The sequence below is a fragment of the Myripristis murdjan genome, chromosome 12, assembly GCF_902150065.1.
Source record: "Myripristis murdjan chromosome 12, fMyrMur1.1, whole genome shotgun sequence".
Lineage (NCBI taxonomy): Eukaryota > Metazoa > Chordata > Actinopteri > Holocentriformes > Holocentridae > Myripristis > Myripristis murdjan.
In genome coordinates this window covers 29,137,281-29,153,325 of record NC_043991.1, presented here as the reverse complement: position 1 = coordinate 29,153,325, position 16,045 = coordinate 29,137,281, and the positions used below count along the sequence as shown (strand labels likewise).

Sequence of the window (16,045 nt, the reverse complement as noted above, 5' to 3'; positions counted from 1 at the left end):
TCCCTCTTTCTTTAGCTCGCTGTGCACACAGAGAACAACAAACCTTCTCAGATTACACATGCGTCACTCGTCTCATTCCCCGAGGCATCAGTGTAATCAGTGGCATAAAAGGACGTGGACTTGTGTCCCTGCGGTGTATTTGTGATGATGACTTGGTGTTTATACAATTGGGCCTGAGTGTGTCCACGTGTTTTCGTGCACGTGCATGTGTATGTGTTCTATTGTTGGCATGCTCTTACCTGCCAGCGTTATTGTAGTTATTTTACAGTCAGTTTGGAGTTTGAGTCAGTTTTAGTTTTTCCATGTGGGTTTGGTATTTCAGTTCTAGTTGTTTATTTTGCAGGTCAGGTTTTTTTTTTCGGTGTCAGGTCTGGCTCTATCTGTTACCCATCTATCTATGGTGGCATGGAATTTTCAAAGATAGAAATACAAAATACAGAGCATGTATTTTTTTATGTGTTTTCCACACAGGTTTTCTGAAATAAACAATTTTTCAGCATGTCCTTAACTAACTGTAGACCATTTTCCATGAGACAAAAACAGATCGGAGTGTATGTTGAGATAAAACATCCTCTTTACCGTAGTTTTAGTTTGAGTTTATGATCAACTAAATCTGAGTTGCATGCTGAACAAGTATTTTTTACAGCCATACAGCTTTGTGTGTTCATAAATGAAAGACCCAAGAAAATGTTGACATTCCAAATCGTCTTGCCCTTTAATGATAGGATACAGGTGGCAGCATCCCTGCATCCCTCCTCCATCTCTTCTTCATCCCTCAAGCTCTCCATTTCTGCACATCTGCTCCTCCTGCAACTCACGCCCTCCTGTTGCTAGGCCTTGTTGCCATGGAGGCTGTTATGATTTCTCCTACAGCAATATCCTGTTGGGTGTAAATCTGTTTTCTCTCTTTTATAGAATGAAAAAGAAAATGTAAGACAGGACCAAGGACTGCCCGCACAGAACAGTAAAATAGAAGGGACAGAAATGCTTTTCAAAAATGTTTTTTTGAAATGCAAATGTAGGATGTGTCTCATAGCACCAAGTTCACAACAGTCACTGTTGAGTCTCACTCAGGCGTGCATGTCAGAATTATTCCCTGTTTAGCCTTAAGTTGCATGTTGTAAATTACATTTTTACCATTGCTATGTCACCAAACCCATAGGGAACATTAAAAAAAAAATGATGATGTCAACCCAGTTTATGATTTTCATTGGATGCACCTCCAAAAATCAGTTGCATGGAACCAAGGTGCATGAAAACGGTTCACATGTAACATTGGCCTAATTGTAATGTTGCTGCATTGGTGGGTTTCTTTGGGGGAAACTGGAAAAATGGTCTTCCCTGTGAAAATCTGTCCACAAATCTGTGTATAATCATCAGAAAAGCTTACATATAAAGTTAGACTGAGAGACAGGAGGTCAGATGTTGGGACAAAGTGTCTGTTTGGTCATGTGGGAGGGTCTGTCTCCTTTGTGCTGCTCTTTTCATCAGCGTCTGATGTTGAGAGGAAAACTTGAGCATGCTAGCCACATTGTAGGGGCTGTAATGAAAACGGTAAAAGTTGAAGGCAGCTTGAACCGTGCAGCAAGGCAGCCCTGTTCGATTAATTCTGCGGAGCATGTTTTACAAGATAGCTTATTTAAAAACTGTGCCGTCCCACAGGAACGTTCTCGCTCATTTGCCCACCGGCTATGGAAAGAGATTGATATTCCAAACATGGCCCCCCTCCTGCAACGAGCCCAAATTGTGTTTGCTGCCTCTGTCTTTGAAACTCTTGTCACGTAGAGGCCATCCAAGCTACAGTTACTTTCTGACTTGGAGCTGTGTTTTTCACATTTTCACAACACTCACCTCTCATACACACATGTCCTTTTGATACGTTGCAGCAAAGCGGCTAAAATGTTGCCTCCTAAAAAATGATGGCTGGTGTAAGTAGGACTGTATGGACAAAATTAGATATCACAATAACTTTGACCACCCAGACATTGAACATACTGTGATCATACAGGAGAGAAGGCTATTGGTGTTTTCATTAGATCCTCACACATCAGATTTTTTCTGGTTAACAGTCATTACTAATGTGGATATGATGAACAAACATATTGGATTCTGCCTTTTATTACTTTGTAACTATGTTTTGAAAGGTGCTGCATAAGTAAGCTTTAGTATTATAGTTAAATTACAATGTTGATTTTGAAAATATCAGATGATAGCTAATCTCATATCTCAGTAATGATGTGATATGGCTATATTTCCTAGCCCTAGCTGTTGTTTATTGAATGGATCCCCATTAATTCCACAAAATGTAGTTGCTAATCTTCCGGGAGCCAAAAGAAAAAAAACACACACACAAGCATAAAATCTGGCCGAATGAGTTGCAGGAAATACCAGGCATCTACTTTCCTCTCACCTCATCTTGCCCTCTGTCTCTTCTTCCACTGTCAGCGCCTGCTGTGCTGCTCACCTTTAGCTCGCCCCCTGTGCTGCACTGCCAGCTTCATTAGCCCTCCTGATTGTGGCTCAGCGCTTTACCTGGCCTCCACCGCAAAACACACTTGCTGTGCTATTGTGACCCACTTTGTCTTGTGGGTGTGTGTTTCCATCTGTGTGTGTGTGTGTGTGTGTGTGTGTGTGTGTGTGTGTGTGTGTGTACTACATATTACAGATGTTGTGAGGACATTAATCCGTTTACACAGTTATGTTTTGGGGACTCGCCTCCCTTATGGGGACAAAAAGCAAGTCCCCTTAGCGAAAATCATTAAGTTTAGGGTGAAGACTTGATTAAAAGGTAAGCGAACTTTGGGGTTAGGTTAAGGTTTGGGTTAGGGTTAGTAGAGGTTAGGGTTAAGGTTAGGATAAGTCTCCAGGAAATGAATGTAAGTCAATATAATGTCCTCTGAAGTGATAGAAACTCTCTCTCTCTCTCTCTCTCTCTCTCTCTCTCTTTCTCTGTGTGTGTGTGTGTTTCTGGGTAAGCAAGGGCAGAGGAGTTGCTGGCTGGATGGTTTCTCAGGTCTCTTTTGTGGCAAATCTGCCGCAGATAAGCCATAATCTGACTTGATTGCAATAGCAAATAACTGTGCTTTAACCCACATAGAGCACCGCGCAGGTGGAGCTGACCACATCAAGACAATTCAGATAGTGTCAGATCAGTCATCAGTTTCAAACCAAGTATTTAAATGTACTTTCAGAGCGTTGAATTCTCTCATCCTATCTGGCAAGCCTGAATGGAGCTCAGTAACTTGCTTGGTAATGTAAGGAGTGTTATAAAGGTGAAACACACAGGACTAGTAGGAACATAATGTTGTGAAAGCTGATTTTTGGTGTTTTTTGGTGTTGGGAAAAAATGAATAAGAGTGCTTGTATGTAATAGCAGTAGCAAGCCAAAGTGAGATATTCAAACTGCTATTTTACAGAAATAATAAATTAAGAATTGACAGTGTTTATGGATCAGCAAAATGTACAGGAACCCCGTACTTTGCTAAAAATGTAATCATGGACTCAGCAGGTATTTTCAATCACCCTCACTGTGTGTACACTAGGGCTGAACAAGTAATCAAAATAATAGCAAAATTGGCCAAGTACAGTATCTAAATTGCAGGAGCTGCAATTTTTGATAAAGGTAAAATGTGACTGAATACCATTACCAATGATGTATTATGGTGCTATATATCTTGGCCTCTAAATTCTATTCTTTAGACCTTTGTTTGGTACTGACCCCAGCAAAAATCACATCATCAATTTTTTAATATTTTTTTCAGTGAGAATAAAAATTGATGCCATATGGTGTTGATGGCGTACTGTAACTACAGTATCTCTCACAATAATTCCAGTATATATTTTTTTTACATTAGTGTTAAACTGTAGTGTAAACTTTTTAAAAATAATTTTGGAATGGTGAGAAAGTTGACTCCTTGGTTTTAATGACATGACTGCGTTTCATCCTGCACATTCAAAGGTGTGTTATTTCATTGTCCAATCATAATCTTTTTGAAGGTGAAAATGCTCCAAGCCTCAGTGTGGTTCACCTTGGTATGAAGCTGGACACTAATGAAACTCTCTGCATCCCTCTCCCTCACCCAGCTGGCAGTAAGTGCCCTCGCCATATAGACTGTGCCCGTGAGGGACGCCACTTCTGCAAGCCTGGCTCCTCCCACTGTGGCCCCTGCCTTTCCAAATTAGAGGAGAATGAGGAAGGACGCTGTGTGGCTCGGAAGAGGCACCATCCTCACGGTAGGAAGAAAAACATAATTCATACTCACACATGCATGCTCACACACTGTCAGAAAACAGCAGAATTTGCTGACTGATAGATTTCTCTGCTTTTGAAGTGTTTTGAAATGTCAATATGGTTCATGGCTATAGGGCATAGTTTAAGGGCATGGGTTGACGTGTGCCCCTCCAGTATTGAAATGAAGCAATTTCATCCCCAACAGTAAGGTGCTGTGATAAATTAACCCATAATGAAGAAAATAAAACTCACACACAAATGATTTACTTAATAGACATGCCTAATGCAGCTGTGCCTTTGTCAGTTTAAATGGATTTACAGGAGCGTATTATAGACCCTGTTTCCACCTGGCATTACCATCCATCCTGCGTGATCTGATTACAAGCTGACACCTCTAAGTCCAGGTGTAAACAGGAGCAATGTGTCCTTAATGTGTCTTGAGATCCGATCACTCAGGCCACACTCAGAGGTGGCCTGGGACGCTTTTCTCCACATCGCATTAGAAGTGTGAAGGCACACGTGTCTCAAGACAGATCGAAGGACCGCCTACTCACCTGATGTCCTCTGTCTTAAGCTGGTCCAGGCCGACACCCCGACACCCGCCAGACTGTCACTTTTCCAACAGAAAAAATCTGCCTCATTCTGAACCGTCAGATGATGCAAAATGAATCGCAGGTCGGCTATAAAGTGGCTGGCTGATGAATAAAAACACAAACTACCTACCTGCAGGGTGGGATCTACACAGGAGCCAGGGAACATCCAGCTCCCCATGAGTTCCCCTAAAAAAGCATGATTTGGGAAATTTTGGGGCATCTCTAAAATATGTATTGACAACATGCAGGTGGCTTTTCTTCCATATAAAATATGGAGGCTACTTCTTAAACTTTGTGCCCCAGCATAATTAAGCACGTTCTTTCGAACCCTAGATGTAATTGAGTTACTATAGGAACGCAACGGAAATATTACAGGCGGCAGTGTGAATGTGTACATTGAAATCCACCTAAGTGGAGAACCCTTTTCGACTCTCTGGAATAATTTAATAATCTGAGCTGAGCTGATGTGATCGGATGTAGTCTGTAAGAACTTTCAGATGTGAAGTACGTCTCCTGTGATTGGCCTTGGGCCTTTTAAATGCCATTTTTTTGTGTAAAAAGGAAGAATTCCATTGTATGATGTAACTGTCTGCTTTACTGTGCACATGATCTCTCTCTTGCTCTCTGTCGCTATCACTCTTGCTATCCCACTCTCTCTCTCTCTTTTTCTCTCTCTCTTAAAAAACAACCTGCATGGAAATGTAACGTGTTTCTTTGCAATATTGAGTGGGAACTTCAGATCCGATCACAAGTGGGCAGGTGAGACGCATGTGGAGACGCATTCTATTGCCAGGTGTGAACGGATGGACTGAGAGCTGTCCACTTGTGATCACTTTACGCAGGACGGATGTTAATACCAGGACAACATTCGTAGACTCCACACACTCATACCCATCCCTCTAATCAGAAGCTAATATTACGCCCTTGGTTGATGGAACACAAAGGCATTAAGGAGAAAACATACCAATAAGGTTTGGCATGTACCAATACCACATCATAGAAAAAAAAACAAAAAAACAAAGAGAAACAGACTAAAAACAGATGACAACTATAAACTCAGAAAAAAACATTATATACCAAACATTCTGCTGTTGGGATTGTGTGATTAGACTTGAGCCAAACTGCATATTCATCACTCCGTTTTAACGCACACCGTCCAGCCAATCAGAAAAGAGTATTCCCCCAGACCATGGAGCTTATTCAAAGCAGTTGTTGCTTCCAGCCCTGTAGTAACTGTTTACATCCCGTGCCCATGGAGCAGTAGTTGTGTCCTCCCACTGTTTCATGTGAGCAGCACAAAAGCAGCAACAGTAAGTGGACTGATCATGTCAGACGGCTTCAGGACTTGAGGCGGTCGAGCAGTTCAGTCAGACGAAAGAGGAACTGAACTGATGAAGAGAGACAAAGGACAAAGACACCTACACATTCACTCTCTCCTATTATTTCTCTCTTTCCTTCCATGTGTACTCCACGTTTGCTCTGCCTCCACCTACTTTCTTTGCAATTAATCTCTCGCTTCACCCACCTCTTCCTTCATTTCAATCGCATATCGATCCCTGCGCTCTGCCCCTTCTTCCCTGCCGGTCTTTGCCCCCCCTTCATCTCTCACTTGATCTTTTAATTCCTTGCTCCCTTTTAATGTCTCATCAATCTCCTTTAATTGTCTCCAGGTCCTGTCTTTCTTTTCCTCTCTCTTCCTTTCAGACGTCGTCACTCCCCTCTCTTGCGCTCCTTCTCCCTCCTTCTCCCATTCCCTCCGGGCCTCCACCCATATCTGTCTCTCCGTGGCCACTATGGTGTGCTGCAGTCTGATATACTGTTCCGCTAATCCGCCCCTGCTGTCTCTGCAACACACACACACACACACACACCACCCCCGCACATGGACGACTTTAATCACTTAGATGACATGCATCTTTCCCTCCATCTCTCTCTCTCTCGCTCCCTCTCTCCCTCCCTCTCTTGCTATCTTGCCCTCTCTCCATCACTCCAGATCCCTCGCGTAATCTAATTTCATTCGGCGAAAGAGCCGAGCTGCGAAAATGAATCATGTTTTTTTTTTTTTTTTTTTTCTTTTTCAAATTTACGTGGCATGCTATCACACGGCACGCATGACATGTTCTGAGACAGAGCTATGGAAATCAGAGGGAGAAATAGAAATGTCCTGCCTCTTTCTTGTGTGTGTGTGTGCTGTATGTGCATGTGTGTCCTCTGCAAGATTAATAATTTAGCTGGGTCTGCAGCACAGGATACAGGCTTGGATTAAATTAGCGATGGCACCGTGAGAGGGAGAGAGAAATAAATGTGAGAAGACATGGAGAGGAGAGGGTCGATGCAGAGATCAATATTACAGCGTTGTGCAGGAGAGAGTTTTTATTTCAGCAGTGTTGAAGGATGTTTTGAAATAAGCCGGTAAATCGTTAGGATTCCGATTTCTGCTGTTGTGTGTGTGTGTTTGTGTTTTTTTGTGTGTGCAAGAGAGATGTTGTGAATGCAGTTGACTGTTGGCCTCAGTTAAGCTCTCTCAAGTGGTTACATAAACCTCTGAGAGATCACCAGAACACACTGATCCACAAGGGACACAACTCTGTCTCTTTTTCACGCTGACTTGAATGTACACACACACGCGCGCGCACACACACACATACAAACACACGCTAACAGGCTGCATGAATGACCCAGATTTTTATCATTTCTCTCTCTCTTAAACACTGTCTATTTGCTTTGCTTGGTTTGTCAGGGACACTGCACATTATGAGTGAGTCTCTCATGTGACGAACCAGAAGAACACTGAGCCGCTGTCCAGACACTGCTTTGTAGTTTAGAAGCAGAACTGACACCAAACTGCACAAGTGAAGTCGGGTTTGTGTCAGTCCAGACAAAATATTGTTTCCATTTTAGAGGGCTGAGATCTTAAAGAGATATACGTTTAGTATTCATGCTGAAGCCCACTGTTACCATCACTCATGTTTTTGCACCGTACTATTGTCTCCAAGGCAATCCATCAAAGCATATTCATTTTTTGTTTATATTTTTCTGATATTCTCTTGAATCATTAGAAATGTTGAGCACCCCTGTAGATGTTTACCTCACAAACACACTATATGGACAAAAGTACTGGGACACCTAGACATTACACTGTGTATAAAAGTAGCAAAGATCAATGGCGATCACTTGATCAGTGCAAACAAATCGCTGCTATTCCAATGTTGAATACTGTCTTAGTTTGCGGCAGTCCTTGCCATTTCCTCTTACTGCCCTGTCTTTCCTGTCTCTCTCCAATGTGCCTGTCTAATAAAGCAGGAATGCCCAAAAACAATCTATATCACATACAGATAAAAAAAACAAACTAGCAATCATCCTTTATTTTCACAACATGCAGAATCTGTTCCAACACTTTGATTATGTGAATGAGGACTATTAAAATGCTGCTATTTTAGGTAGAAAACCGTAAAACCTGTCTGTATTTACTTCCAAATTAAATCATATAGACTTGTGACATATGACTCTCCATGCCTTGGAGTAGCTTGGACGGTTGTTCTTTTTCCTCCTGTGCTCATTCCTGTCGACTGTTGATTTTTTTACTCACACTTTTCTTTGAATGCAACTTACTCTTATAGAGAGTCTGTGTAGTGACGTTAACTTGATCTAATCAGGTTTCAGTATTTTCTCTTCAGGAGAAATACACACACACACACACACTTGCTCTGTCTTAAAATTCGATTTCAAGCTTTATCTTATCTTCTGTCTCATGAAGCCATATCCCACGGCAGCAAACTGCATTACTTGTTGTGCAGCATAGTTGAGTGTACAGCTGTGTACTGTTATATATATATACGAAGAAGAAGAAGGAGAAGAAAACGAGTTTTCCAAAGATTTCAAAAATTACAGAAACCACATGACATTTAGTAGATGCTGAGTCAGAAAAGAGGATTTTATGTGTAAGGGAACTGTTTCAGAGAAAAGATGCATAATTCAGTGTTGCAGCTCAGAGCTTGTATGCTATGCATGAGAGAGCTGCAGGATGAAAATACATTCTAAGGTACAAACAAACATACACCTGTATAATGCACTCTCTCTCATGTGCCCACCAAGCTTTAGCAATATAGTATGCATAGAAAAGTAGAAAAGCAGTTGATGTCAAAGACAAACAGTACCCTCTTTGTACTTAAAGTAGTCATCAGGTTGGAATCTCAACACTGAAGTTCTCATCAGCCCCTAAAACTGATTAGTGGGCATGATCAGGTGATTCACGCATGCATTCCTGGGCATCCACCTTCTGTGTAGATGAATGAATTGTTTGGTTTGTTTGACAGAGTGCTCAGCTGCTTTTAAAATGTTATAGCATATGTTGTCAAAATATCATTTTTTGCATTCACTTAAAACATAAATTAATTGATCTAATTGATTTATAGCCCAGCCCTAATTAGCACTCAATCACAATTGTGATCTTTGTGGGGGATTGTAGCATTCATGTGTATGCTGTGGCCATGCTCTGCTTGCTGTTGGCCACTTTCAATGCTGATGATGTAGGAATGAATGCTTATTTCGCTGTTTCACCCACTGTAAATGACCTGAGATAGAGTTAGGTAGACGCAAGGTGAACCTGGAAGGCAGTGAATACTTGTCATTGTGTGTAAAGGAGCTGCTTGTATTTGACATGTAGGCGTACACTCCCATTGGCAAACACACTATACCTAGAAGCCATGTCCTTTGTTCATTAGAAGGACAAACAGACTGTGGAAGGCAGGTCTTTATATGAGCTTAAATAGCTGCTAAAGGCAGAGCCAGGCTCCTCTCTAAGTCTTCAAGTACTTCAACCTTTCTGTCCTCCTCGCTCTTTTTTCTGTTCATCTTCCTTAGTCTACATAGTTAAGTGGTGCACACAGAGATGGAATTTGATTGATATGGATAGAGAAGGGCGGCATGCTGCCACAGTGAGTATGCGCATGGGCAGCCCCAAGCCTGTAATGACAAACAGCTATTACTTTTGTTTGTGATACCTTACCTCCTCGGGACATATTTCTGTCATATATCTGCTTCAGTTAGCATGCTCTTCCTTGAGATTGTTTTCCTGTCTATTGCAGGCTACCATAAGCTGTGGCAGACAGCGGTCAATGTTGTTGCAATTCCTTTGGTCACCAGCGGAGGAGGACAAAACACCACTAGTTGTCACAAACCACATCGTTTATCTCTAAGATGCCTCAAGAAGAGCTTTAATATCATAAGACCAGTAGCAGTTTTAGGCACGGGTGAAGCGGGCAGCTGCCCGGGGCGGCATTTTTTCATGTCACGTGCGGGGCGGCACGAGCGCCAAAACAAAAAAAAAAAAAAATCATCAGCGCTGCTAAGCAGTTTTCTGTTATCAATGCAGGTGCCGGTGCCCCTGCTTGTCGCCCTCCCCGGCTCTGGGAAGGGCGCCGTGGGTGGAGGGGCGATAGCGGTTGTTACCGCCTGGGAAATTGTCACTCTCGGGGGGGCCTATGTTGCCTAGGGTGGCAACATAGGCAGAACCACCACTGCATAAGACTATCATAACAAAGAAGTGAAAAAAGGGAATGCAGGGGGGTGTTCATAATTACAAAAATTTGTCTAGGATAGAGGACTACACAGAAATGACTGTTGAAGGATCTGAGGGCTCTGCGGGGATACCTTCAAATCAGTTCACACACATTTTAGGGTGCTAGGGTGTGAGGCTACAAATTGATTTTAAAATATGTGAACTGGCTGGCTGGTCCAGACTAGTTTTAGTTTTAGACTAGGCTAGTTTTAACATGAATTCTCACTAAGTTCATGTTAATGCCTTGCTAAAATTTTAATGGTTACACTTTCAATAGGGCCAGTGGTGATTTGGGCTGGGCAATATATAGATATCATATCAATATCGTGACATAAGACTAAATATCGTCTGAGATATTGGATATTGTAATACCATGATACGGTATAAGTGTTGTCTTTTCCTGTTTTTAAAGACTGTTTTTTAAAGACTGCTCTAGCTGATCTAATATTTACCTCTACCTGCTTAGTCATCCAATCCACTAATTATTGTGTATCAAAAATCTGGGTGTAATATCAGAGAGAAACTACAATGTAACCCAAATACTATTTTCTTGATAACTCAGCTGTTTGTTGATGCTTAATAGTGTTAGCTAGGCTAATCCTCCTTTTCTCTCACTATCTTGTCAAATAGCTGGCATTAAGCTGGGTTATGAGCCATGGATGGTGAAAACATCACTGCTTTGTTAAGAGGACTCCTTTCAAGTGTATCTTAAGTCAAGATGCAACTAAACAGTGGCACAGCCATAGAGTCAAACTCAGTAGTTTCAACACAGACGTTTAGTTTAGACGTTAGATCCTAAACTATAACTGAATGGCCATTCAGCTCATCCAGCAGGCTGCAGAACTCAAGCTGTAAATATTTATGTAAATGTATTTTTTATATACTGCAATAGGACACCACCAATCTGTCTGCTCATAATCACAGCATGCATTAGTTGGTCAGCATTAGTCTGTCTATAGCACTTACCTGTTGATGAGTACAGTTATGAATAAACATTTTTTAAACCCTGTGTTCACATCCACCATTTTTCTAGCTATACACTAAATATGCAGGTGCATGTGGGAAGGGTTACTACTAATTAACTATTGAAGATCCAGTTAATGTGTGGTGGTCTGGTGCATGCAGTGAAGTGGACACATAGCTTTTTTTGTGCTTCAAAACTAAGATCAGTCAGTCAGGTCTATAGCTTTCTGGTCTAATATTGGTTTCTAAATCATGATCCCATTGTTTGTCTCGGGGCTGTAACACCAGTAATAAGATTTTGTAAGAGTAATGTCACGATTAAACCGGATTAATTGTTTGAGCCAGCCTAGCCTCTGTGTTTATGCAGGTGCCTAAGGGGCAACAGACCTTTACATTACATTGGATTACATGATTAGAACGATGTGAACAACAAAGGGAAAATATGGGTGAAAGAAAAAAAGACATCAAGGAAAGCAGACAGGGAGTGAGAAAAAGAGCCAAAAACCCAGGCAAAGATGCCCATGGAGACATCTGTCCATGACACAGTCTGCCCTATTGCTGTCAGCTCATGGCTAGACTTTGTGAAGCTTATTGCTTCTTACATCACCGACCTGACCTTTGGGATGAAACATAATAATGCATTAACGTCAAAAACTGGTCTTTATCTGTTTAAGTAGTATTGAAGGAAGACTCAACCTCAGCTCCTTATTGAGAAATGCTGCCTTTTCTATTTAAAAACCCTGTCTGCCAACTTTGTATTGCACTTCATGGGCTTTGATCTAGCGTATTTGGATCATAGCCACAATTCTGCTAGCTCAGTGGTTTATTGTGAACTATAAATGTTCCTTGGAGAGGTGTTTTCTAGTTAAAATACTCAGTGAGAGACAGATGGGACATTATGCATGTGGTATGCCGTACGTACAGCCAGGCCAGGCCAAAAGGGAGTTATTGTTTGCCAGAGCAATTCAACATTTTCTTTGCTGACTCAAGGCACTACAGTCAGTGGCGACAGACTGTTTGCAAAGCAGGCGGATGTCTCTCAAAATTATGAGGTACTTCGCTTTTTTGACTTTAGATATCAGGGGCAAAATTGAAAGAAAACTGCATTTTAACTGTTGGCCACTCTTATTAAATCTGAGTACACTACCTAATAAACTAGATATGAGTCTCTGTGTTTACTGTGACCTTTTTTTCCCCTTTCCTTTTAACTTTACCGTCTCGTAGACCTTTTCTCAAGAGGCTCTGCAAAGGGTACATGGAATGGAAAAATGTTTGACTACCAAGGATCTTTATCTTCAGATCTCACGCTTTTTAGACCATTTGACCACTAGTACACAACACATTTTGCTTCCAAACTTACAACATAAGTGATGTCACTTTAGAGAATTTGATTTTTTGATGTCCATCAGTTTGACCCACAGAATAAGTTATATTATGCTTACAAGCAACCTGTTGAAAGCCTCTCTTTGTCACACTGCTCTCTTTCTGCCTTCTGTATGTCATTCTCCTTTTTTTTTGCCTTTTTGTCTTGCTTTTTCCCCGCTTCACATTCCCCACAAGAGGGCAGCAGGATACCATAAGTACAGATCAACCGCTGGGTAGTCTCTGTGGGCAGGGCATCTTAGGATGTACAGTGTGAATGTTGTCCCATTATTACAAGAAAATCAACATATCCCTATATCAGCCCATATTTATACAAGATATAAGAACATCCTCATCAGTAGAGATCTCTGGCTTCCCCTCATAGTAAACACAGAGTGAGTCATTTGTACAATACAAAATGCACCCTTGGCACATATTGGATATATTAGAGGATAATTTTGTCAGAGGAGATTGGACATGAATCACCTGCAGGCATTAACAGAGATCTCAAAAAGGGAGGTCAGTTGTTTGGTAACAAATTAAAGCAAAGCCTCGTGGTGGGAGATGAGTGTTATCTGCACAAGTCGTTGGATGTACTGTGTATGAGAATCCACACCAGCATGGCTCACACTGACAGACGTGACTGATGAGCTCAGCCTCTGCGTTCCCTCACTAATGCTGCCCTTTTGTTTGTGAATGCAGTCACGATGGCATGTGTCATGTCAAACAACACAAGAGGCCTTAAACCAATATAACGGACATTCATACGCAAGCTCTTCATCTGAGCTCACTCAAAGTGCTGAGTTTTTCCACAGCTGTCTTTGCTTTTAGTTTGGTTGTTTTGGTTTTGCATCTTACATACTTGTTATCCAATGGCAGCTCCAGACACTATCTCTTCACAATAACACAAATGAGATATGTTTCTAGCTTTGGCAGAAGGAAATGTTTGCTCAAGTTTTCAACTGCATAAATGTAGACAAAATTGCTGTGGAAATAATCAGGACACAATCTTTGAAATATTGCACATATTGCAGTTAATGCAATATGTGGCCTAGCGATCAGGTTCCTACGTGTGAGGAAGGACAGCAGGAAGGAAGGGTGTGTGTTTCTGATTATCAGTGTGTGTGTGTGTATGTGTGGCTGGGGGATGCAGAGACGTGAGTGGTTTTTAAGTGGGACCAGAGAATGGCACAGATGTGTGCGAGCTTCTGTCCCTGTTAAGTTGTTTAGTGTTTGTTTGTAGTACCCGACTGCCCCCTGGGTGCCTCTCAAGGGGTTACTGGTCATTATCAGGCTAGTGACAAAACTCTCTTACACAATGAGCGGTGTGTGTACTCACTCGGTGTGTAACAATTTACTAACAATTCACACATGCGTGAACACACACACCGACAACCACCACTTGTTACGTGAATTATTTACTTCTGCTCCTTTTACCTGAAGTTCCCACATCAGACCTTTATCAAATGATCCACTCAGATTGACCCAAATCGATCAGCAAATCTCTCATCTCTGTCATATTCATCCTAGAAATTTAAACCATAGATTACGTCACAAGTCAAGCACCATGACTGGCAACACAATGCCGGCCAGCACACTGGCACTCTTGGAGCACTCAACCACCTGCAAAGTGCAGATGGTGCAACCCGCCTCCACAGACACCTGCTATGGAGCGCACTAAATGGCCATGGATGGAGGGGGGTAAAGGAGAAAACAAAGCAGACAGTGAAAGTGCTGGCACATCATATCACACACAGCAGTTCAGCCAGATGGCCAAGCCTTCTGGGGTGAAAGGCAACACTCTAAATATTAATGTGATGGTGCCGTATGTAATAATGCATATGCATGTGTATTTATTTAGATAAGACTGGTATTGAGAAATTTACACTAGAAAAATTCATTGATATTTCATTTTAGTTTTAACATAGATGTACAAAGTGACAGTGTGCGGCACTTCTGTGGCCAAGGATGTGGAAAAATTCAAATAGAGATTTTTTTTGCATTCCTTCTTTATTTGACAGTCACAGTAGAGAGAGAGACAGGAAAGGTAGGAGGGAGAGAGAGAGGGGATTGCATGCAGAAAATGGCCTGAGGTTGCATTCCAACCCAGGACGCTGTGATCAGGATTCAGCCCTAACACATGGTATGCGCTCTTATCTGGCGAGCACCTTTGAGTTTTTTAAATTTTCACTAACTTCCCTCTTTTCCAGATTTCACTGCAAAAGTGTTTGGATACTTGATATATTGCAGGGTAGCTTTGTAGAGGTAGATAGGACATTGATCACCTCCATTAGCAGTGAGCTGTGAGATCTTTTGTGCACGTAGATAGTAGAGCCCATTGAGGCAGGGGTTTGGCTGATTGCTCCTGCCCCCTGTGGTGCTTCCTCCCCTGGCCACACACACACTGGGAGCCCCGGTCACCCCGGAGACCCCAGTCCTGCTCCAGGAATGTGGGTAACTGTCTGGGCTACAGGGTTGTTAAACAGCACTTAGGTATTGTCTGCCTTTTTACCAGGTCCCAAACAAACAACACACACTGGCACACTCCCTGTCCATCGTACCACACTCAACTCTGAGACACACACATGCAGAGGTGTGCACATTATTGCTTTGATGGCCACAATCACACACATGACAGCATATGCAATCAGTCTCTCTCTCTCTCTCTCTCTCTCTCTCTCTCTCTCTCTCTCTCTCTCTCTCCATCTCGCACACAAGTCATGAGCAACTAGAATTTAAGAATTGTTATTCAGGCCTTGAAACACTACACTGCAAAAACTCAAAATCTTACCAAGATTATTTGTCTTATTTCAAGTCAAAAATGTCTTATTACTAGTCAAAATATCTCATTACACTTAAAATAAGACATGATCACCTCAGAAGTAACTTGTTTTTAGACAATTGTCTCTTGTTTCAAGTGAAAATTTGCTTGAAACAAGTGAAAATTTGCTTGTTTCATTGGCAAAATTTGTTTCTTGTTTCTAAGTAATTTTCACTTATTTCAAATGAATTTTCACTTTTTCCACTGGCAAATTTTGCCAATGAAACAAGCAAATTTTCACTTGTTTCAAATGAAAATTCACTTGAAACAAGTGAAAATTGTCTAAAAACAAGTTACTTCTGAGGTGATCATGTCTTATTTTAAGTGTAATGAGATATTTTGACTAGAAATAAGACATTTTTGACTTGAAATAAGACAAATAATCTTGGTAAGATTTTGCGTTTTTGCAGTGTAAACATACCCCACAAGAGCTGAATTGCCAACTAGTCAAGTTTCTAATTTCAGGTTTACATGAATTATGTTTGAGGGAATAATAATTTCCCAGTTAATCAGGT

At 41.5% G+C, this 16,045-nt stretch overlaps 1 protein-coding gene across 4 annotated transcripts in view; it reads left to right on the top strand.

Moving 5' to 3' along the window:
• npdc1a (neural proliferation, differentiation and control, 1a) overlaps nt 1–16,045 on the top strand; it is a 34,790-nt gene that overhangs the window by 13,523 nt on the left and 5,222 nt on the right. For all 4 annotated transcript variants that reach the window (XM_030065160.1, XM_030065159.1, XM_030065157.1 and 1 more), the window contains exon 2: nt 4,084–4,233. In XM_030065160.1, coding sequence (XP_029921020.1) covers nt 4,084–4,233 — 150 coding nt within the window. The remainder of the gene's footprint in view (nt 1–4,083; nt 4,234–16,045) is intronic.